The sequence below is a fragment of the Colossoma macropomum genome, unplaced genomic scaffold (assembly GCF_904425465.1).
Source record: "Colossoma macropomum unplaced genomic scaffold, Colossoma_macropomum, whole genome shotgun sequence".
In the NCBI taxonomy this organism is placed as follows: domain Eukaryota; kingdom Metazoa; phylum Chordata; class Actinopteri; order Characiformes; family Serrasalmidae; genus Colossoma; species Colossoma macropomum.
This window is the reverse complement of record NW_023494785.1, coordinates 20,112,043-20,133,896: the sequence shown is the minus strand read 5'-3', so window position 1 is coordinate 20,133,896 and position 21,854 is coordinate 20,112,043. Positions and strand designations below refer to the sequence as shown.

Here is a 21,854-nt window from a genome sequence, read left to right as displayed (position 1 = left end):
TAAAAACACCATTTAGTCTACAAAGCTTGGTCAAAGCAGAAGACAGTCCAGACCTTAAACCAAGAGAAATGTTGTAGCAGCACCTAAGACATGGTGTTCATGCAAGAAATCCCTCCAACATAACACAGCTGAAGCACTTCTGTAAGAAGCAATGAGCCACGATTCCTCCAAGTCAATGTGCAGGGCTGATCAGTTACAGGAAGGGTTTGGTTGAAGTCATTGCAGCTCAATGGGGTCACACCAGTTACCAGTTAAGCACATATTTTTGCTATGTTACTTTGTAATGCATTATCCCCAACACTGGTAACACTTTGGTGCAGGTTTGGGGTTACGATAGGGTTAGGTTTGGATTTAGATTCAGAATTAGTTATGTTAACATTTAGGTCAGTGACTTCACAAGCACAGTTATACAAGAAAGTCTAATGTGTGTGTGTGTGTGTGTGTGTGTGTGTGTGTGTGTGTGTGTGTGTGTGTGTGTGTGAATTTGCGTGTGTGCCTTTTTGTGTGTGTGTGTGTGTGTGTGTGTGTTTGTGTGGTGTGCCTCTCCAGCAGGACCCCAGATCAAAACCGTGCCCACCCCCTTCCCCATCCCTGTTCTCTCTCCACCCCCTCTCTCATTAAAAACTGCAGGCTCTGGCTTCTAATTAAATCCCACTTGAAAAGTCTTAAAAGTCAGCCTCAGATTGATTCAATTTGCATTTCTGAATAGGGAACATTGCCTAAAAGGATTAATACATTGGTCGAAAAAATGCCTCTTTCTACACCATGCCATAGCAGCTTGTAAGACAACATGCAGAAGAAATCCCCCAATTCCTCCCCAAAAAAGAAGCAGACTCTCTCTCTCTCTCTCCCTCTCTCTCTTCTCTCAGTGACATAAATCTGGCTGGCTAGCAGAGGGCTGTGGGGCCTTGCAGAGTGCATCAGAGAGAAAAGCACTGAGGTCCATGGTGCTCTCACAACAATTAGATCACATTTAGACTTAAGCATCTGCATGATGACTTAAATGAAATTCTAGTATACCAGTGGGGACGGCAGTCATAAAAACTCAAGCTTTTCTTCAAAAAGGACCTGTGATTTGTTTCAGCACAGCGAAGGACCTACAGTGGAGTCTATAATTGGACAGTTTTAGCTCTATACGCCTGCTATACTTCACTGACTTTGAAATAAAACCATAAGTATGAAGTTAACGTTCTGAATCTCAGCTTTAATGAAAGGGTATTTTCATTTATACTGAGTGAATAATAAAGCCCTTTTTATAAATAGTCACCCATTTCACTGGCTCATAAATAACTGGACAAATGAATAGAATCTTACGTACACTATATGTATCCACACACTCCTTCTAATTAGTGACTTCAGCTACATTGAGGGTGCACCCATTGCTTACACAGGTGTTCAATTGTGCGCAAACAGCTTGTGTAATTTCCATAGAAAAGCATTTCCAGTAGAATGGGAGGCTCAGGAGCATAGAGCAAAGTGCCATACCCAATGCCAGGTGTTGACTAGAGAGGTATAAAGGCCCCTAGCATTGGGCTGTGGAGCAGTGGAACTGTATTCTCTGGAGTCATGGAGCTTCATCAAATACCTTTAGGCTGAGTTGGAGTGGTGGTAGTGATTCAGATTCTACTCTTCTAAGAAGACTTTACAGTAGATGTCAGAACATTGTTTTGATTCGATTGCATTCAATCACAAGAGTGGTTCTATTGATGGTTCCCACCTCACTAATGCTCTTGTGGCTAAATCAAATCACAACAATGTTCTAACATCGAGTGTAAAGTCTTCCGAGAAGTTAAAGGCTGTTACTGCTGCAAACTTCCTCCACTTCACTTCAAGAAAAAAAAAAATTATTAAAAAAAAAACTTGTGGGCATGTATGGTTTGTTTCCCAGATGGAGAATAAGCCGACTCCTGGGATAAATTTTCCTTTAAATGGAAAATGTCAAGTCAGAACGCTGTGTACTTCAGATCTGGCTTAACCTGACATCACTGTCCTGTATATCCTGGACAGTGTCCTTGATCTGTTCAACAGTTTACTTTATGTATTCAACTGTTATCCACTACTGTGCTCTCTTTTGTACTGCCAGCTTCTTTGCTATTGCTAATCTCACTGAAATGGACCCTTCATTGGTCCTCATTTTTTGAGACAACAGCAATAAGGAAAAATCCACATCTAGTATCAAATCTACACTTTTTTCTTAGCTCTCTTGTGGATAAACTAATAATGCACCAACACACAGCACACCAACTGTCCAATTACTTATGGTCCCTGAAGTGAGTGTAGGTGGGAGGGTGGCGATGTATAAGAAGGGTTGTAATTTCTGTATTGCTGCTGTCGGGACAAAACCTTGTATCTTCAAAAAGGTAACTTTACAGGACAAGGAAAAATGCTCTTAACTTTTAATGGAAGTAAATGGACAAATATATATTTTTTTATTTTGGACAATTTCTGGTGGCCCGTTCACCACGAAATTTTGACCCAACATAAAGGTCAAATACCTTTTTTAAACTAGGTCAAAAAATGAAAAATAATAACACTGGAGATACGAGGTTTTGTCCCGACAGCAGCGATATGTTTCATCCAGTGTGTTTATTTCAAGACCCTGAAATTAAAGGCAACACTCCGCACATTTACCACATTGTCTCATCTCAGATACAGGGTGCTGGAATACAGAACCAGAAAATCAATTACTTACAGACCGAACTGTATAACATGCAAGGCATTGAATTTAATGGTGATCTGTAGAGCACTAGGGACACCATAGACCAGAGTTGATCAGAGTACTCACAGGTTGCAAGCCTGTGGGGTGGAATGTGTGTGTATATATATATATATATATATATATATATATATATATATATATATATATAGATAGATAGATAGATAGATACAGATAGATAGATCTTAAAGTACATTTTGATCTATAATTTCTTCATGGTTGGATCACTTTTTTCGCAGTTACTACTTTGGTCTTTAAAAAGAAAGCAACACTGACCCCTGCTGCAGAACAGACGTCACACTCTGCTGGTATCGCGGTCTTCCTGTACGGCATTGCACTTTCCTTATTTTCTGTTTTTCAGCACTCCAAAGGTATAGGTTTACATTCTAATATCCATGAATTGAATAATAATCTTATTAGACTTGCTGTGTGTCAGTTGTCTAGGGTGTGTGTGTGTGTGTGCGTTGCCTGTTAATGACACTGAGTGACTCCTGCTGGACTGTGGCCTGCTTGATGCGATGGGGCTCGACAGGCGTGAAGTAGCTCAAATCAGGCGAGTAGGCGGCAGCAATTAACCCCTTTCACTGTGGGACTTCACTCCACATCGAGCTGCCTGCGGGAAGGAGAAGCTGATACGATAGAGACTTGCTCAGGGCTGCTACAGGAGCTACAGCTAAAAGGCTGTTTTCAGACACTGCCTCACCAAGCTAAACTTCATTCTTATATGATATCCTCTGAATATGCTTTAATGGAGACACTGTCCTGAGCTTAATGTAGTTAAAGAAATAGGCGTGTTAGCTTGCCTTAAAATAAAAGGTAAGAAACTCGAATGCTGTGTCTTACCTCATTTAACTCTGGATCTACATCAGCCTCACATCATTAAGACCCCCGCTGTTTTACTTTAAAAAAAAACTGCCGTTAATTCGACTTGACTGTGATGTTTGGGAAGGAAAATAACAAGAAGGAAAGAAGAAGAACGCTAAGAAGTGGGGAAAAAGTTTCTCTGTGTAAAATGATGAGCAGTTTACGCCATCTGGTGGCGTTTTGTCGTTCAGTCATGATTGCGTTGCCGCTGGGTAAACTTGATGTCTCTAACTTTGGGACCAACCGAAGAAACAAAGAGCCAATATCTTTTTTTTTTAATATTTTAGAAATTTTTTCTTGATTTTTTTCCCCTGAGGTCAACTTATAAAGTTTGTGTGAGTTTTTGTACCAAATAAATCACACAGTCATAATTCATTTTTAATAATTTTCCCCACCTCTCTTTATCCATTAGAATAAAATAGGATTTTTGTCATTGTGCTGTTTAAACTGATTATATGTAAATGATGTCTGTCCTGATAGGCTGCCATCAGTCTTTTTGAAATTTGTATAATAATAACAATAATAGCAATATTAAGAGTTATTATTATTATTGTTATTATTATTATTATTATTATTATTATTATTAAATGGGTGGGGCACACTTCTTAAAGCTTCAGCATGACTGCACTGGGCTAAACTGTTGTATGCTGAACAGGCAGATATGTGTATTTTTTGGTAGATATGTGTAAAAGAAACCGTTAAAGTGGTTTTCATGACGTCACGTTTTTAATTTTCTATATGTGGACTGAATTGACTGGGAAGGATGAACAGAAACACCTGTGTTTTTTTGTTTTCAGGACTGGCCTTTTTAATTTATTTTCCTTTGACTTTTCCCTTTCTTATATATGTGTGTGTGTGTGTATGTGTGTGTGTGTGTGTATAAGAAACCGATTTTCTTTTTCAAAAACATCAATATATGATCGTTAAATCATATATTAAATTCATAAATCTTTTATTTTCCTGTAACAGAGGCGTTCTGTTTTCCTCGTCTAATCCGGTAGATGGCGCTAGTGACCGCTCTGAGTGAAGTTAACTAAGAACTCGTGGAGAAGAAGCGTGGTCAGATCTTTTAAAATACTTGATAGAGACAGACGAGCTGCTGGTGGTCATGAGCTGCTTGTGGATGGGGAACGTAAGTGCGCTGTGTGTGAAGGATAGTAAGCATATTAACTGACTAAAGATTCCAGAGTTTTCTTCTCTTGTTCAGGTCTGCAGGTACAGCAGGCTGGGCTGTGCAGCAGTTAGCTGTCGAGCTAGCTGATAACTTTATACAACAGCAGGTAGAAAACAAAGCTAGCTAGCTAGCTAGCGTTAGTTAACTTCGGCCTTAAATGAAGAGCACTCTTAGTTATTGGGGGTATTTTAAAAAAAGCCCAGTTTCTAAGTAAAATTGAAGGAAAATAGAAGGAACTTCTCATGTCAGCTAACACTGGACGGGCTTCACTTTTGGCTTCTGTAAAGGTTTGTTGTCAACAATCACTGTGTCTGTGACGTTTGATTGAAGACGTCTGGCATGAATTTCTTCAAAAGTGAAGTCAGATTTTGCTGTCTAGTCTGGGTACAGTAGACAGGGTTGCTTCACACATTCCTGGATGTTCAAATTCAGTCTTTGTGGTCCTGCTTAACAAATTTAAAATTCTAACAAAGTTTTTTAGGCCAGGTCCCCATAGGACCCTCCATCTCCCCAATTCCTGTAAGAGCTACGCCCCTGTCAACAGATAAGAAGACAGGTCTCAGCTACCTGGACAGAAATTATTTTTAATTTGTCAGTCACCAAAACATTACTGTGTTTTAATTCTAATTCTTACTCGTATTCTTTTTTTCTCTTTAAAGCTTCAGCCCTACATGGATGAAAAATTTGTCTCCCGTGCTTTTGCCACCATGGGAGAGCTGGTGGTCAGTGTAAGAATTATTCGCAACAGAATAAATTTGTAAGTTTCCAACCTACACTTTACTGACCATGGAAAAGCATAATGATTCCTTAAAAAATTGTAATTCATATACATTTTCCTGGTGACAGATTGCATACAGTGTATATATAGCTGTATTATATGTTATTTGGTGCATTGCAGGGGTGCTGCTGGTTATTGCTTTGTGGAGCTGGCAGATGAAGCTACAGCAGAGAGATGCCTCAGAAAAGTCAATGGGAAACTTGTCCCAGGAGCTGCACCGGTATGTGGTTTTGCTGACCTGTCACCCATCGTTTGCTACTGGAATCCGTAGACCAGTATTTTCCAACCTGGTTCTGATGGCCCCCCACATAGTCCATGTTTTCTTCATCCCTGTGTGTTGGAGTTAAAATGTGGACTGTCTGAAGGGCCCTAAGGACCAGTTTGGCTAACACTGACATAGACCTTTTTCTTTTGTTTTAGAATCTCTTATTAATCCATGTGCAAATGCTGACTATTGTTTTTTTTTCCTTATCAGCCCAAAAGATTCAAGCTAAATAGAGCAGCTTATGGGAGGCAAGGAGACAACAGGTAGGCATTGTTCATTGCTCCCATCTTTGGCAGCGGTTAGGTATTTTATGCTTTATATTCTTAATGATTTATTTAAAAATTTGTGGTTAAAACTATGATGTTGCTAAGCTTATCACCTTGTTAGAGAAGAGTGATGATGACTTCTGCATGCAGTTCCTTTGCAATTAACCACACATGCTGTATATTCACTTGTCCACTAAAATGCCTTTGCAGAAGATAAACATTCAATGAAACTAAACATTGGTGGGCCAAAGATGGCCCTTCAAGACCTTTGGCCCAACCGAAAGTAACCCTAATCCCCTTTTTTCGAAAGAGAGAATGAGTGTTTTCATGCTACATATAAATGATTAAATTCTTATTTCTCTCTGTAAAGTTGTATTTTAGTATTTTATTAACAAAGGAAAGCATTTAGTTGTAAAATATAGTATAATGCTGTTATAAAATACACTACAAACAATGCACTTTGGTCCCCTAAGACACAAACTTTGGCCACCCCTTATTAAGATACATTCAAATTAAAACTTGATCACAGAACAATATGCAGTATTGCAGCTACATTAACTCTAACATTTGTTTTCTGGCATTGTTACAGGTCATTGTATTGATTTACAAGTTTAGAATCTGCTGAGCATTGCCAAAATATCATTGGCTTCAGAGTCAATGCTTTTGTAAACTGGGCACAAGCACTTACTGTCACATAATGTTGCCTCAATGTTCTTGTCACAGAAACAAAAGTGGGCACTTTGACAACAGGTACTTTCCACCTAACTCATCTGATATGAACCAGTACTATCAGCAGTACTGTAACCCTAACTACTACTCACACTGGGGATATGACCAGAGTACAAGTGGCTATGGTGGATACAGCTACAGTTCATATAACTATCAGGTATGTTCTGCCTTCTAACATCAGGTGTATATAAAGAACTCAGTAAAATTACAACATTATTGTACAATTGTTACATTATTACACACTGTGGGACTGTGATTGTTTGTATGTAAATGTTTGGTGTTTCCCAACATTTTAGGCTTATGGAAACACAAATGAAGATGGTAGACTTGAAGGTAAGTGCTTTCTAACAGTTTTGTCAAATTACTCATTTTCCCAAGACACTTATAACCTGCCATTATTGCTTTCTGCCAGTTCTGCCACATTTTTTTCATGAGCTCTGATTGTTCTCCAGAACCCACTGTGGACCTGGATGTGGTGGCAGTGAACAGACAGTTCATGGAGGACAGTGAGGAACTCTATGATGCCCTCATAGAATGTCATTGGCCTGCTTTGGATGTGCCTGACTCTCCTGAATGGAATGGTATTCCTCTGATGTGAGTGAGGACTAATTTGTGAAAACACTTCAGGAGACTCATGTCATAGTGGGAGAATGAAGATGTTTTATGCCACGTTCTCCTGAGCCCTCATAGATTGCAGACTGGAAGTGAGTTTGAACAGTCTGAAACATGAGGAGTCTGTTTGTGGAGTTCATCAGTGTCTGTGACCCACAAAAAAATTTCTGTTTATAAGCAGAGAAGCTGTGCAAACTCTCCTGACTCAGGTATTTTGGCTAATTGAAGTTATCTGCAGTGATTTGGAGTGATTTTTTCTGAAAGACTTTGTGTTCATTTGCTGTGCAGTGTTTTAGTTAAGTCATAATGAGACTCCTCTAAATTTCAGTATGGTGTTTGGTCCTTTAATGGTTCCTGAAACCTCTGTTTAATACATCCAGTGGAAAGTTTCACTCATGCCAAGCAAGTTTTTTACATTGGACCCCTTTTACTCTCACTTTATTGTATTCATTGATAAAGAATGTGTGTTGAGTTCTTCTACAATTCAGACTCAAAACTGCACTTGAGTCAGTCAGTTTATGAAGCAGGAAGTCAGAAGGCTGTTCTCTTAATATTGTAAGACATATGTTCACTACTAGTTGCTATCATGTTTAAAGCCTTAACATGATGTCCTAAGGTTGTCTGTCTGTCTTGTTCTAGTTCATTTTCTTTAGTACTAGTTCTTCTCTATTATCTTCCACTGTTGCTTTCACTAGCAGTAAATTATTGCTAGAGGTCATTTTGTGCAAAGCTTAGATTCTTCAGGAAAAGCAGGAAAAATATCAATGACATAGCAGTTTTGAGAAGAGCCTACATAAAGTCATGAAAGTGTTTACAGTGCAGTAGTGATCTTCACTGCCCATGTTTGTTATCATTGCTGAATATTTGTTAGGTCATGTGTCAAAACTATGCAAAGTTGACGGTTGTGGCACATAAGCCTTTGGAGTTTTGGAGAGTTTACCAGAGCACAGTATGTAAATTTTGAAGTGCCACTATTTGTATTAAAATAGTACTCTAGCAACAGCAAAAGTTGTCTGCATGATTGTTGTGAACTACATAAAAGCTACAAACTACTACTTTTTTGTATATGTAAGACATATTGAAGAGCACTAATTACAGAAAAATGTAAATGACAAAATGAATATATCTCTGTTCATCTACATCAATGGTAGGCCATTTGAAGATCACAGACTTGTAAAACAAAGACTCAAAACTTTTCACAGTTTGATTTAATGTTTGGAAACAAACAAGTGTTTGTGTTATCTGAGCTTAATTTGTTACCTTAGGCATAAAAACTCATGCAGTTTGTTCACAGCAGATTTATTTACCTTTGAGCAGTGTGGACAAGCTGCATTTTAATTGTTGTGAAATGTGCCATAAAAATAAAGGTAAAATGATGATGCCAGTGACTAAAGAATGAGGATATTATGTGTAAATTTTAGGCTTAGTTAGCTTATATGTAGATTGTCTAGTGGTAGGTTCAGTTTTGACCCGTGTTACCTGGTTATCTGACATCCTGATTTCAGTTGGGCAACTTTAAAACAGAAATTATATTTGTTCATTTGATACTTATTTATTGCTGCTTAGTGGAAATTTGAACAGAAATAAGAACATTTCTTGTACATACTATAATGTAATAGCTTCACTGTAAATCAATACCCAGGTTCATGACTCAAGTACACGGCTGTAACCTAATAAAAAATTTCACTTTGGCCTTCTGACAGAGTTATAAAACCTGATATGAATCTATTCTAGTTAGTCAACATGATCACATTGTTTTACACTGAGCATATGTTATTTAGACTGCACTGAAAGTTTTTTGACCTCTAGTTTACTGCCCAGTCCTTTTAATGCACTGTGTGTGCGATTAAGCTAATGATTTTCTTTTGAGAGATTGATTGCTCTTGCCAGATCAACAAAAATACTCTTCTGAAAAAAACACATACAGTATTTAAGCTATACAGTCAGCGTATTGTGCTGTTTTCTTCCTGAGCTCCTCCACTTGCGAAGTTAAAAAAATTACAGTACATTAAAGTTCATTGACCAAGAAGTCTGAGGATGTGCTTGAAGTAATGAGGGCTCTGTATTCTGTGCTGGTTGAATGAGTGCGCTTTTAAATTCTGTCTCATCTTTTGACCATATGATAATGGACTAGTTTACTTTGCCATTCAGCATGCTGGGTAAATACCTACAGAACAAAATGTCTGCGAAAATAAGCAACATGTGTAAACCAATTAGTGTGGATGGCTTCTCATTTTCAGAAGTGTGTTTCAGTTAGATGGTTCAGCGTTGTTGTTTTGTTTGGTCTGGCATGTCAGACTGTGAACAAATAAAAAGGCTGTTTTCAGAAGCTGATAGTAAAAGTTTAGTGCACCAATTAGCGTAATTGCCTTTTTAAAAATGTTTGTAAATTCAGTGCATGTGCAGCATCTTTGAATGGTACGCTTTCCAGAATTGCATTTATTTAACTTTCTTTACTGTCAGTCAAACAATCCATCACAGAAAGCAAATTCCAGTAGTATCTGAAGAACATATAGAACATGTCCAACGCTGTGTGCTATATATTCAAAGTGCTCCCTCAGAATACTAATTGTTGTTACCTTGTGTAATATATATATATATATATATATATATAATATATATATATATATATATATGTGTATATATATATATATATATATATATATATATATATATATATGACGAAAATTGAGATACAAGGTTATATATGTACACACAACGCCTGTTACCCTTTACACTGTGTGTAAATTTCATGTTGAATGGACTAAAAGAAATGACCCAAAATGACTTGGAAAAAATTCTGGTTCCATTGACTTACATTAAAAGTGAGGTAGGCTTTTTTCCTTCTCCTGTAAAGTTATGATATTGGAGATATGAGGTTTTCTTCTGACAACAGCGATATATATGTATATATGGTCTCTGTTCTGAAACTCTCTTTATAACTTCGACATCAACGGGTGGGACTAAAAAATATACGCTGAATAGGTAGATATATTAAAAGCACAAAAATGCTGAATTCAAAATGGACTGTTTTTGCAGCTAGGTTTCCATATGTGGACTTTATTGAATGGAGAGTGAATAGCAAGGAATTGATAGGAAATTTACTATTTCCTATCAATTACTTATCATTAATAATTAAAAAAGTGAAAAATAAAAAGGGTTTTCTGTAATATGTAAAGTTTTACATTGAAAGATGTAGCAGGTCTACTTTCCCTACACCCCCCTATTTTGGCCCTAGAGAGGGTCATGTGAGCGAAACTCTGTGTTTGACAATTCCTGTTGGAGTCCTGTGAAAGTCATGGGACAGGCACGATGCCTAGTGTTTCTGTACACAAGCTGCTATTGAGGTAGGTTAGTGGACTGGTTCTCTTTACCTTCTCATGATGAAAATAAAGACTTTATAATTGATTAAGCCACACGTCTGCTACCGATACACGTGAACTCTTGTCTGAGATATTTTCAGGACGTAACGCGGTGAAACAACGCCTTCATCCGCTCCTGTAAGGAAATCATTGCTGGTAGTGGGCGCTGCTCGATTCTCCTGATTTGTGGAGCACGCCGTGTTAAATGTGAGCAGCAGCGAGTGGGCGGAGCTTCAGCGGCGGAGAGCGATACGGCTCCATCACCACAGAAAGTAAGCCATTTATTCTCACTTACTCGATTTTAAGCTGCGGATTTACGTATATATTCCTCAGTCTGTTGCATTTTATTCGTCAGGAGCGTCTAGAAATCACTGTGAGCCGGCGCTATGCTGTGAACGGGATGTAAACATCAGTACCCTCTGCGCTCTGCACATGAGCTCGATTTGGGCTGAACAGGCGCAGCTTAGGCTGCTTTAACCCCGTTTAATGCGCACAGCAATTTTAAAACCACTGCACAGAGGCTGTCGTTTTGATTCACGCAGGAATAACCCACGTTATGCCACACATTCCATATTTCTAGCATGATAAGCTGTAGTTTTTTAAGGTTAGATTAATATTGGATGTAATTACGTCAAATAGTCCAGTGTGGGTTGTCAGCCACAGGCCTGCTGAAGAAAACAGGCGTACCAGACTGGCGCAGGTGCAGAAACTCCTATATGAGTATACACTGAAGGTCAGTGGAGCGTTTTAACCCTGCTAGAACCATTTGTGGTGGTCGTAGCAGAGCAGGCCACGTAAACAGAGTGGTTCTTGCGTGATTTTAATGCTGCTGTTGTTCCGCAGGGCTGCACTGTGCTGCTGCTACAGGAATCATCATGTCTTACCGCTCCCAGCCACGAGACTTCAGCAACCTCATTCAAACATGCAGCTCCAACATCCAGAAAATCACCCAGAACAGTAAGTGAGCCATTCATACCACAGCAAACAGTTTCTCCATAAACATTCAAATAACTTGCTGAATGCCTTCAAGTACAGAAACATCATGGGCTGTTTTCTCAGACAGGGATTAAGCCTAGACTAGACTACACAGTAATTTGAAGGGAAAATTTCCATAGAAAGAAAAATATTCATTATTATTATTATTCAATATCCATTATTAGGCTTAATCCCTGTCCTGGAAATTGGCCTTGTACAACTTTTCATATCATTCAAGATGGTTATCCCACCTCTCTCACCTTTAAAAGCTTTTTCTCTACTAGGACTCCTAACACAGAAAAGAAAACCAAACAATACACCGAGTATTCTCTGCATTACTGTTTAATCAGGATCAGGGTTAAATTCCCTGGTTATTAATCTCTGCTCTTGGAAGAAACTGTCTTTAGTACTCCAACAGTAGCAGGTCTGAAATAACAACACTGTGGCCCCTTCAACATGGATTGGCAGCTTCTTGCTGGTATTTCAAAATGATAATTTGTTGTTATTTCAGAAAGTATATCATTTGATATGAAATATTAGCAGAATGTCCAGCATGAAAAAAAAAAATCAAGGCATTTTATATATATCCATATTCAAAAGTTTGGACACCCCTGGTCAGATTGCATGTTTTGTTGATTTTCTAAGTGACACCTCCTCTACAGAGAACACGCTTCTGCACATTTTAATGTACAGTTAGTGTTCATTTTTTTAATTAAATATGTTGGGAAAAATCACAGCATAAAATGTGGCCTGTGAGAGTTATGTTTTATTTTTATTTTTATTTTTTTTCCAATATGTTAAAGTCAGCAAGTAAATTAAAACCATGCTCTAATATTTGTAGAAAATGCTGTATTTAAATTTGTTCTCTGTAGAGGATGTATCAACTTATTTTCACTTAGAAAGTCAATAAAATATGTAATTTAATGAGGTGTGTTCGCACTTTTGCAGATAACTGTGTATCTGCAACTATCCAGAGGAACAGATTTATTATACAGAGAATAAATTATACTTGGATTAGTGATGAAGGTTATTAGTGGTATAAATTAAAGGAGTCATTTTCACCTGTTTTCAGGACTAACAAAATGTAAGTGTGAGACGGTGTCTTGATTGAAACGCTTTCCGTATATTTTGGATTTTTTCCCTGTTCTGTGTGCTCAGCTGGCCAAATCAAAACCATGCTGTTCCAGCTTGGCAGCAGACCAGACACACCTGAACTTCAGGACAGACTGTAAGTCAAACCTGTCTTCACTGCCAGCCCATTCATCCATCATCCAGTTTATCTAAAGCCATTTAGAATCCTTAGTCTGTCCCCTTGGAAATACACAGCCTGCACAAGATAATTTTGTGAAAGCATGTCCCAGTTATTGTTTCAAAGGAAGAATGAAACAAGAACAATGGTGTTAATTTTCCCACGAGATACAAGCACTCAGACGAAAAACTGTGTTAGTGATAATTCTCTAATTTATATTCCATACGCATACTTCATTTCTAGAAAATGATTTGAAGAGCATAAAGAGTTGTGTGTGTGTGTGTCAAGGAAGGAGTCCTCAATTTTGAGTATTTGAATTGCGTGAGACTATTACGCCGAATGACACAGTCTTTTGTGAGTCATTTTGTGGATTGATTTCCTCTGTCATCACAAACATTGTACCATAGTACTGTGCTAATAGAACAGGTTTCTAAGCTTCAACTTACCTTTATAGGTCTGCCTTTAGCATTTGTAACAGTCTTGTGTTCGTATCTCTTTGTGGTGCTCAGTCAGCAGATGCAGCATTATACAAACCAGTTAGCCAAAGAGACCAACAAGCACTTGAAAGAACTGGGATCTCTACCTCCACCTCAGTCTCCATCGGAGCAGGTAAGCTCATTTTTCTAGTTGGCCAAGGGGCAAATTATAGCCAAGAGCAGTTAAACACATGTCGACTATCCACACAGCGGCAGCAGAGGATCCAGAAGGACCGGCTGATGAATGACTTCTCAGCAGCACTCAACAACTTCCAGGTGGTCCAGCGTCGAGCAGCTGAGAGGGAGAGAGAGTCAGTGGCCAGGGCCAGGGCAGGCACCCGCCTTCTGGTACAATATCTGCCTTTTCACTTAGTGACAGTAGTGATACAGTAATAGCAAACTTTAAAAAATCTGTTTGAAACTTTCTGTAGAAAGTATACAATTATTATCTGGATTTTTTTCCATTTTTGTAGGTTGATGATGGCAATCAGGATGAACAGCTTGTGACATTTGATAAGTAAGTGAACTTATATTTTAACTCTGATTAGAGTGAACTGAATAAACATTACTTTGTCATTGCTTTGAAATTTGCTAAGTAATGTTTGTATTAATAAGAATACAGTATGCAGGTGTTAAAATAGGCTTCAGCATCTCTGATCATAATAAAATGCAAACAGTACAGTCAAAGGAATCATTATTAGATCGGGTGGATGAGAGCTTTGGATAGCACCAGCAAAGGTTTACTGTGTGTCTGTAGAAATGAAGACTCAAGGCAGAGTCAAAGTCTGGCAGAAGAGGAGCCCATCACAGAAGATGACCTGGAACTGATCAAGGAGAGAGAAACCAACATCAGGCAGCTGGAGGTGAGGTTTCTCTAACAGCTGACAGTGGGAGTTGTAACGCTGCACAGAAAAGCACCATTGCTGAAGTCGCTCAGCAGCTAAATTTGTGTGTGGAGTGTTTTGTCAGTTCAAATGAATTTATTGCTATTGCAGATCTAAATGAACTGTGCAGGTATAACGTTGCTGTCGGAACAACCTCATATCTCCAAAAACGTAACTTCACAGAAGAAGGAACTTTCTTTAACATTCCTAACTTTCAATGTAAATTAATATAACAAGGTTTCACTGGAAGTTGTTTTGGACCATTTCTATTGGTCTGTTTGTCATGAAATCAGATGGACATAAATGATGTGGCATTTCAAATTATGTAAAACACAAAAAGGAGATGTGTGGTGATATGTACACAAAACTTAGCATTTCAGTGGTAAATATCCATCTACATGTACGTTACATGTAATCTGAACAAAATGTACACACGTGTCCAGAATGCACACAAAGATTCTGATTGTGAAAATGATTGAATTTTTACATGGTGATCATTCCTCCAACTAATGGATTGTTAAATTTTTACACTGCCTTTTCCTGCTGGATAAAGCAGGGCTGCCCAAAGGGTGATCTGCAGGCCGAAGTTGGCCCATGACTTCCCTAACCCAACCCCCTTACCACAAACTTTTTTTTATAACTTAGTCATTCTGTTCTGTTTTTTTATTATTATTTTAAGGCATAAAAAATACATTCTAAACTTGATTTGTAATCTACCAACCCTATTTATTAGTGTATTAGTTTTGTTATTAGTTTTGTTTTTGGCTTTTTCAGCTCACCACAAACACTTTGGCCCCCCTGGGATTAAAGCCTAAATTCAGATTAAGCTCGGTTGGATTACTTCAGTCCGATTTCAGTATTAGAAAACACTTTTTCCATTCTGACCTATTTTGACATATTAGTCGAATTATTAAAGGGCTATATCAGGGCTCAAATGTATTTTATTTTTGTATAATTTTGAATTAAACAATAAATGATTATGCATATTAGTGCTCAAGTAAGATAGATTTTACTTTAAGCATTATTTAACTGAAGCATTATTAGCACGTACATAGAAACTTACAGGTGAGTTGCATTGCATCTCAGGAATTGTTTTAATTATATATGTATATTTTTAAAGATTTTTCTATCAGCGGATCCAAAGAGAAATTTCTTAATGTAATTTCTTCTCATTGCAGTCCGATATCATGGATGTGAACCAGATCTTTAAGGATTTGGCTGTTATGATTCATGACCAGGGTGATATGATAGGTGAGTATATCAATCATTAATGTGTACTCTAAGTGGAGGAGCACTTTCGCCTTGATCTAGTGGCATGATGTTTCACTTTGGATTGACTAATGCCCATTGTTCAACCCATTTTTGTCCTTATTTCCCCTGTGTGATTTTATCCACATTGATGTACTGCTAGTTACCCATCATAAAGATTTAAAAATTATTTTCTCATCATTTGCAAAAATAATATATGCAATTCTATTAATTAATGTGTAAATCAATGTCTGCTGTTCATCTCACACAGATAGCATAGAGGCAAATGTGGAGAGTGCTGAGGTGCATGTGGAGCGTGGAGCTGAACAACTCCAGCGTGCTGCATACTACCAGGTAGAGCCATGATGACAGCATTGTTTAAACATTGCACCTAATCTCAGCTATTCTAAACTCACTTTTTTGTAGCAAAAAGTCCTTCAAGAGGGCTCATTGTGTTGTCTCTTTGTCCTCTACAGAGAAAATCACGCAAGAGGATGTGTATTCTGGCTCTGGTGCTTTCCTTGGTGGTGACCATTTTTGCCATAATTATTTGGCAAGCTATCAAATAAGGTGATAGCACACATTAGATTTGGTGCACTTTATGATATTCGGTGGTGAGTGGATAGAGAATGGCTGACTGGTGAGCATCTGTGTGCGTGCGTGCATGTAATGTGTGTGCTAAATCTACTGTTTAGGAAAGACTGAAATTTTCCTCTTATTACCTAGAACATGTCTAGTTTAAGGATCAATGTATAACAGAAAAGGAACTAAATCTTCAAAGCATCTTGCATGTCCACCAATCCTTTTTACAGGTTAACATGATGATAATGCAAGTGTTGTCCAGTTCCCAGATATTAGGCAACATAACAGTAGGTGGTGAAATGATCTGTTTATTTGTATGAGTGGGTGAGTGTGTTTACGGTTCCATCTGTAAATTAATGGACAGCGACATGATTTTTGTAGTTTCGGCTCTGTATTCAACCTTACTTAAATGACACGGTTGCTATAAGGTTAAAGTTCAGAGTGTCAACATTAATTCAAGGGTATCCATATGGAAACCACAGCTCATCTTAGGAACTATAAGTAATAGTTGGCATGTACCTTGTGTCTTGCCAGCATGATCATGCATTAGTATTTGCACAAGAAAGCTAATAAAAAGTCTAAAGTTGGTTTCAGATTGACATTTGCATCTTGATAAATAAATTAGAGGTGTAGCGAAAATGTTAGGTGCAACTGTTTGGTACACCAACTTGTTCTTACTGTTAAAGACAGACCAAAGAACACTAGAGAATGACAGAAGGATAGGTCAAGAAAAACTGTTGGAAAGATCAGGAGCACACTTCATGATGCACCCACGGATGAGGGTTTACAACACGAAATTTTGCTAAAAAGTATGTAGTGGCACTGGCATTCGTTGCTCATGCCAGCCAGCTCAGTGGTCTGTACTGAAATTTACAGAAGCAGCATAACTGTTCAGATGCACCCAAATGCCTCAAAATTCAGAGAATGGTACTTCACCTTGCAGCCAGACAATAACCCATGCCACTAAAGCAACTGTGTCACCTAAGTGTTCAGAGGCAATGAGTGGAATGTTTTTGACTGGGCAGATCTAGTGTCTAATTTTCTAGTGTTTCTTAACCCTGCTCCTGGGGACCCATTTTTCTGCATAGGTTCAGTTTTTCTCAACACACCTGGTCCAGCTTGTCAACTGATGATCAACTCCTTCTTGAGCTGTATCAGAGTTATTGAGACAGGAAATTGTTAAAACAGATCAGCACTGACCGAACGCATTTCACTTACTTAAAGCATCCACATCAAGCAGGAATAATTGCACTTTGAGACTGACAGAGCATCACCAGGGAAGATACCCAGCACCCAGCAGTGTCTATGAGTTAAATAGAGACACTGGTCAAAAGAATTTAACCATCGTTTTATCTGTTGTCAACGTGCCTACTCACCTCCTACAGCAGTGCCGGTCTTTATGCACTCTCAGAAAAAAGGTACTAAACTGTCACTGTGGTGGTACCCTCAAGGGTACATCTTCAGTACTTTTAGGGAACATTTGTTGTACCATAATCCATTGTACTTAGATTTTTAAGTTGTATTGACTCGACACACCCTCTCTTGTCAGGCATTTTTATTGTTCTGTTTTAAAGCATTAGGTAATGAAAAGGTACAAATATGCAATTTTCCCCGGGACAAATCTTATTTAAGGTGCACAGTTGGACCTTAAAACCACTGTTGTACCTTTGTGCATTTTCATTGTTAATACCTTTGTACTTACAGTGCAGGGAGATGTTTAAGTTTAAAGACTAAGTCCTGTTCTGATGTACTTTGGAAACAAAATCTTTTTTGGTGTGGAATTTTTGGGGGTAGCGGCAGGCTGTTTGAAAATATTTCCCACTAGCTGGCTAATGCAGAAGGCAGACAACTAACATTTACTACTAGGAAGCCAAATATGTCTATATTTATTAGCCTCTACATCAGTGGCACAGTAGTGGATTTCTTAATTGCTCTAGGGGGATTCACAGTGTTTGTGTAGTGTATGCTGGGTATCATAGTGTAGTGTATGCTGGGTATTGCAGTGAGAAAACACTGATGGATGAAAACACAGAAAGGATACCAAATCACTGAAGATTGCAGTGCTGCACAACAGAACATGACAACATATTTATTTTTAGGTAGTAATGCCCCTTTACAACAGTCCTGGAATGCAAATTATTCACAGCCTTTTAAATGCAACAATATAATTAAAAAATATTTTATTAATTAATTATGTTAATTTGTCCAGTTATGTATGGTCTGTTGAGGTAGTGGGACTGATTTTCTGTATGATTCACTCAGTATAAATGTACATACCCTTATTAAATTAAATTAAATCCAATATTCTACACTTTTACTTTAGAGTAACCATCAAATCCAAAGTGTTGGATCCAGTGTAACAGAGTACAGAGCCAAAACATCAACAAAAAAATTGTCATTGCCCAGATGTTAATGTAAATGTTAATTGCACTAATGAAGGTATTGCACATATTGTACATGTACTTGCTAATACTTACTTTTTTCCCTGTAATCACAATAATGCATATTTATAAAAAGTGTATTCAACTGTGGCACAATGTTAGGTCTTTTTTAAGTGGTATGGTGTCCTTAAAGAAAGTTCAGAATCATTCAACCAAATGTTTGTCGCGTCGTTGGAATTCTGCCAGTCATCTAATGTTAATATATAGTGTTTTTCCCCTCTCTCCCTTGTTGCACATGTTGAGGTTGACCAGTGTACTTTCATTGTAGCATTGTGAGATTATATACAGCAACTCACAACTCCTTGAGACTCAGCAGGAGGAAATTTGCTATGAAAATGATAAACCTTTCATTTTAAAGTGATACTTGAATTGTTAGAATATACCGTTGTTGTCTGTATATGCTATAAATGAGAGTTGTCTCCACTACACAAAGGTTTTTTTTTCAAGTGATCTATTTATTAATGTGGCTTTAGAATTATGTTAATGCTTGCTTTGATTTTGACTTTATTCATTTTAGTGATGCTGTTGTGTAAACAGAAGCTCTATAATGTTTGACTTAAGTTTTCACTTAATATAAGAATGTATTTCCTAAATGCCTCAAATAAATTAGATATGTCTGAAGTTTTAGATAGTAGATATCTGTGGCATGACCATCAGTTCTATAGGTTAGTCAAGATTAAACAGCCTTCTTTGTGCATAACCCATTTGGCAAGAGGGGTCAGAGTTCTACTACTGTGCTCTGACTAAATGGGGAAATAATAATGATAATAATACCAAATTAAATCTAGTATGTTAAATAAAATTGGTAAGTGGTCTATGAGCAAAGAAATCCACTACCTTTTCACACTGACTGTCATTTGTAGCATACACATCCTAATGATTGTTGTAATTAAGATAGATGTTATTATGAAATAGTCACTGTTTTTATATTGTCCACTGGGTGGCACTCGATGTACAGAAATAAAAAGAGAGGTTCTGTTCGGTGTTTAGTCCGGTATTTACATAAAATGTAAATAAGCGCAGAAATCCTCAAGGTATCAACCATAGGCATTGCTGACCTTAGTTAAATTAATTGTGGTTTTGTCTGGGACATTGGGACTGAGCAGTCTATTTAGCTCATTTCTCCATGGAAGATCTTTCTTTCTTACAGGTGTCCTTGACTTTGTATGGCAACAATTCACACAATTCCCATATGACTCTATTTTAATTTTATCTCTTTGGTCATAGAAGCTTAACTATGTCAAGAAAGGCTTCAGTTAAAACATCTAATTCTGTTTGTGCTTTTTTCATAATGTATTTCTTTGTAGGCGCTACTGTAGTTGTATTGTCTTGTTATAAATGCACTCTAAATGTTAACAAGGGTGGTCATAAATTTTTCACTAGAAACTCCCAAAATGTCCTGGAAAGGCAGAGCAAGAACTGCCACAGACATCTCTCCTGAGTACTGAACCCGTAACGGTTCCAAATGAGTGCACTTCATATGATTTAAAACCTAATATAGCATTAAATGTGCTTATTATCTGATGATAGTAATAGTGTTTCGAGGCTGACTTTCCGATATGCTTTGTTTATCTTCCTTGAATGTAAATGAATTCATACACACTTTTTAGGCGTGAAATATATAAATAATATGAATGTTGTTAAGCAATGTAATTTCTTTTCCAATTTCTGTAAGTAAATGATGTCTGATCTGATGGAATCTCTTTGTTGCTTTAAGTGGACTCGACTCTGACTGGTTTGGAATTTTACATGTGGAAAATGCCACTGTCTTTTGCATTTTAAGGTATATTCAAGGCCATTTGACTTATTTTAAAACATTTCTCCTCCATTAAAGGGAAAGCTTCCAGTATGATCTGCGTGATTTCCAAGATTGTCCTACTTTGACACTAGTATCGTGTTATTAGATTTTTAATGGTTATGCGGTACAAATGACTCTTTAGGTTGCACGTTAATGTAGACTAATATATAATGGACCCTTGATTTTAAATGCTGCTAATGCTAGCTATAAGGACTTCTTAAGCTTATATTTACTGTATATTTTCTACTTTGCTGTCTGTTAGTGCCACATTTGATATCTGGTTAGCACGGGGTGAGGCATGAGTGTTAAAATAACTTTATGTAGCTTGAGAAAAACTGACTTTGCTTCACGAACTTTGGTCTCTAAAATATAACTTGTTATATGTGTTGCAGTCACTGCTTAGGTAATAGCATGCCCTTTGCATAGACGGGGGCCTCCCAGAATCAGGAGTGTGTCTTTTGACAGTCTGAGTGTGTGCTGCAGAGTTTAGAGTGATTCTCGAGGTGCTGTTGAGTGGGCCTTATTCACTTTTATGCGTCATGCGTGGTATCAATCAGCCAGCCACCACCTCCGCTGTCCTCCACAGCTCGCAGGACTAAGACTCCCATCACTTGGCCATGCACGTCTCCCCTTTCCATCCACAGTCATTAACAGTGATTGGAGTGGATACCTCCTCATTAATGCTAAGTCATCCCGAGGCGATTGAGGTGCTCACCACTTACAGCCATGTTTGTGGTATGAACTGTGTGGGTGTGGTGAGTATGCATTGCCCATTGCAGTGATGCAGATGTAATTAGTGGTCTCCCTGTAGTAGAGGTTTCATTTTCATATAGTGTCTTACAGGGAGTGAATTCCATTTCTCTTTGAAATCAAAGCTGACCTGAAAACAATATCAGTTACAACAAACTTTAGTGCGGTACTTTACATACACAGTTAATGGTATTAATGTGCTTTTGCTGCCTCTTCTGAGAAGGCTTTACACTAGATGTTGGAACATTACTCTGAGGATTTGGTTGCAGTCAGCCACAAGAGCAGGTCAGGTACTGATGTTGGATGGTCAGTTCTGGATCGTAAACTCCACTCCGACTCATCCCAAAGGTAATGGATGGTGCTCCATCACTCCAGAGAACGCAGTTCCACAACTCCAAGATGTACAAATCACTTGAAACATGCCCCCTTGTTCCATTTATTGATTAGTATGTTTACATATCACATTGTTTTTCTGACATATTTGATCGATAGTCAGATAGTCAATGATTATGAAATGCCATTAGATTATATGAAGTTCTTTCTTACTGTACAGTGATTTTCTGACTAGCAAACATAACTAACATGCTGCATCAGCCCTGTTAAAGAGATTCAGAGTAGGCATGTAGGTAAGATGGACAATGACACTGAAGAACATTTCCAGCATCATGCCAACCAAGTACCTTTT

The 21,854-nt window shown here is 37.9% G+C and overlaps 2 protein-coding genes across 4 annotated transcripts; both read left to right on the top strand.

The window, feature by feature from the left end:
- The first annotated feature begins 4,581 nt into the window (after window positions 1–4,581).
- Window positions 4,582–9,342, top strand: LOC118818914 (tRNA selenocysteine 1-associated protein 1-like). 2 transcript variants are annotated; one of them, XM_036586462.1, is made up of 7 exons: window positions 4,582–4,712; window positions 5,414–5,511; window positions 5,653–5,752; window positions 6,008–6,060; window positions 6,787–6,949; window positions 7,089–7,125; window positions 7,245–8,535. In XM_036586462.1, exons 1-7 carry the CDS (start codon window positions 4,689–4,691, stop codon window positions 7,388–7,390), a joined length of 621 nt encoding a protein of 206 aa, XP_036442355.1. In that variant the 5' UTR covers window positions 4,582–4,688; the 3' UTR covers window positions 7,391–8,535. The 2 variants fall into 2 exon arrangements, with proteins under 2 accessions (XP_036442355.1, XP_036442364.1); XM_036586471.1 differs by having other exon boundaries at window positions 4,660–4,737; window positions 7,245–9,342.
- A 1,340-nt stretch (window positions 9,343–10,682) lies between these two features.
- stx12l (syntaxin 12, like) lies at window positions 10,683–20,337 on the top strand. Of its 2 annotated transcripts, XM_036586445.1 has the most exons (11): window positions 10,683–10,751; window positions 10,910–11,038; window positions 11,610–11,723; window positions 12,900–12,969; window positions 13,500–13,599; window positions 13,677–13,814; window positions 13,940–13,983; window positions 14,224–14,329; window positions 15,529–15,601; window positions 15,870–15,952; window positions 16,075–20,337. In XM_036586445.1, the coding sequence occupies exons 3-11, from the start codon at window positions 11,642–11,644 to the stop codon at window positions 16,165–16,167; spliced, it is 789 nt and encodes a 262-aa protein (XP_036442338.1). In that variant the 5' UTR covers window positions 10,683–10,751; window positions 10,910–11,038; window positions 11,610–11,641; the 3' UTR covers window positions 16,168–20,337. The 2 variants fall into 2 exon arrangements, with proteins under 2 accessions (XP_036442338.1, XP_036442345.1); XM_036586452.1 differs by lacking the exons at window positions 10,683–10,751; window positions 10,910–11,038 and adding an exon at window positions 11,396–11,499.
- The last annotated feature ends 1,517 nt before the right edge of the window (window positions 20,338–21,854 follow it).

Bases quoted from the DNA above. Each gene is read 5' to 3' on its own strand.
- LOC118818914 (XM_036586462.1), top strand. From the start codon at position 4,689: ATGAGCTGCTTGTGGATGGGGAAC. The intron at 5,753-6,007 runs GTATGTGGTTTT...TTTCCTTATCAG, and splicing joins TTGTCCCAGGAGCTGCACCG to CCCAAAAGATTCAAGCTAAA. The intron at 6,061-6,786 runs GTAGGCATTGTT...TTCTTGTCACAG, and splicing joins GGGAGGCAAGGAGACAACAG to AAACAAAAGTGGGCACTTTG.
- stx12l (XM_036586445.1), top strand. From the start codon at position 11,642: ATGTCTTACCGCTCCCAGCCACGAGACTTCAGCAACCTCATTCAAACA. The intron at 11,724-12,899 runs GTAAGTGAGCCA...CTGTGTGCTCAG, and splicing joins CCAGAAAATCACCCAGAACA to CTGGCCAAATCAAAACCATG. The intron at 13,600-13,676 runs GTAAGCTCATTT...CTATCCACACAG, and splicing joins CTCAGTCTCCATCGGAGCAG to CGGCAGCAGAGGATCCAGAA.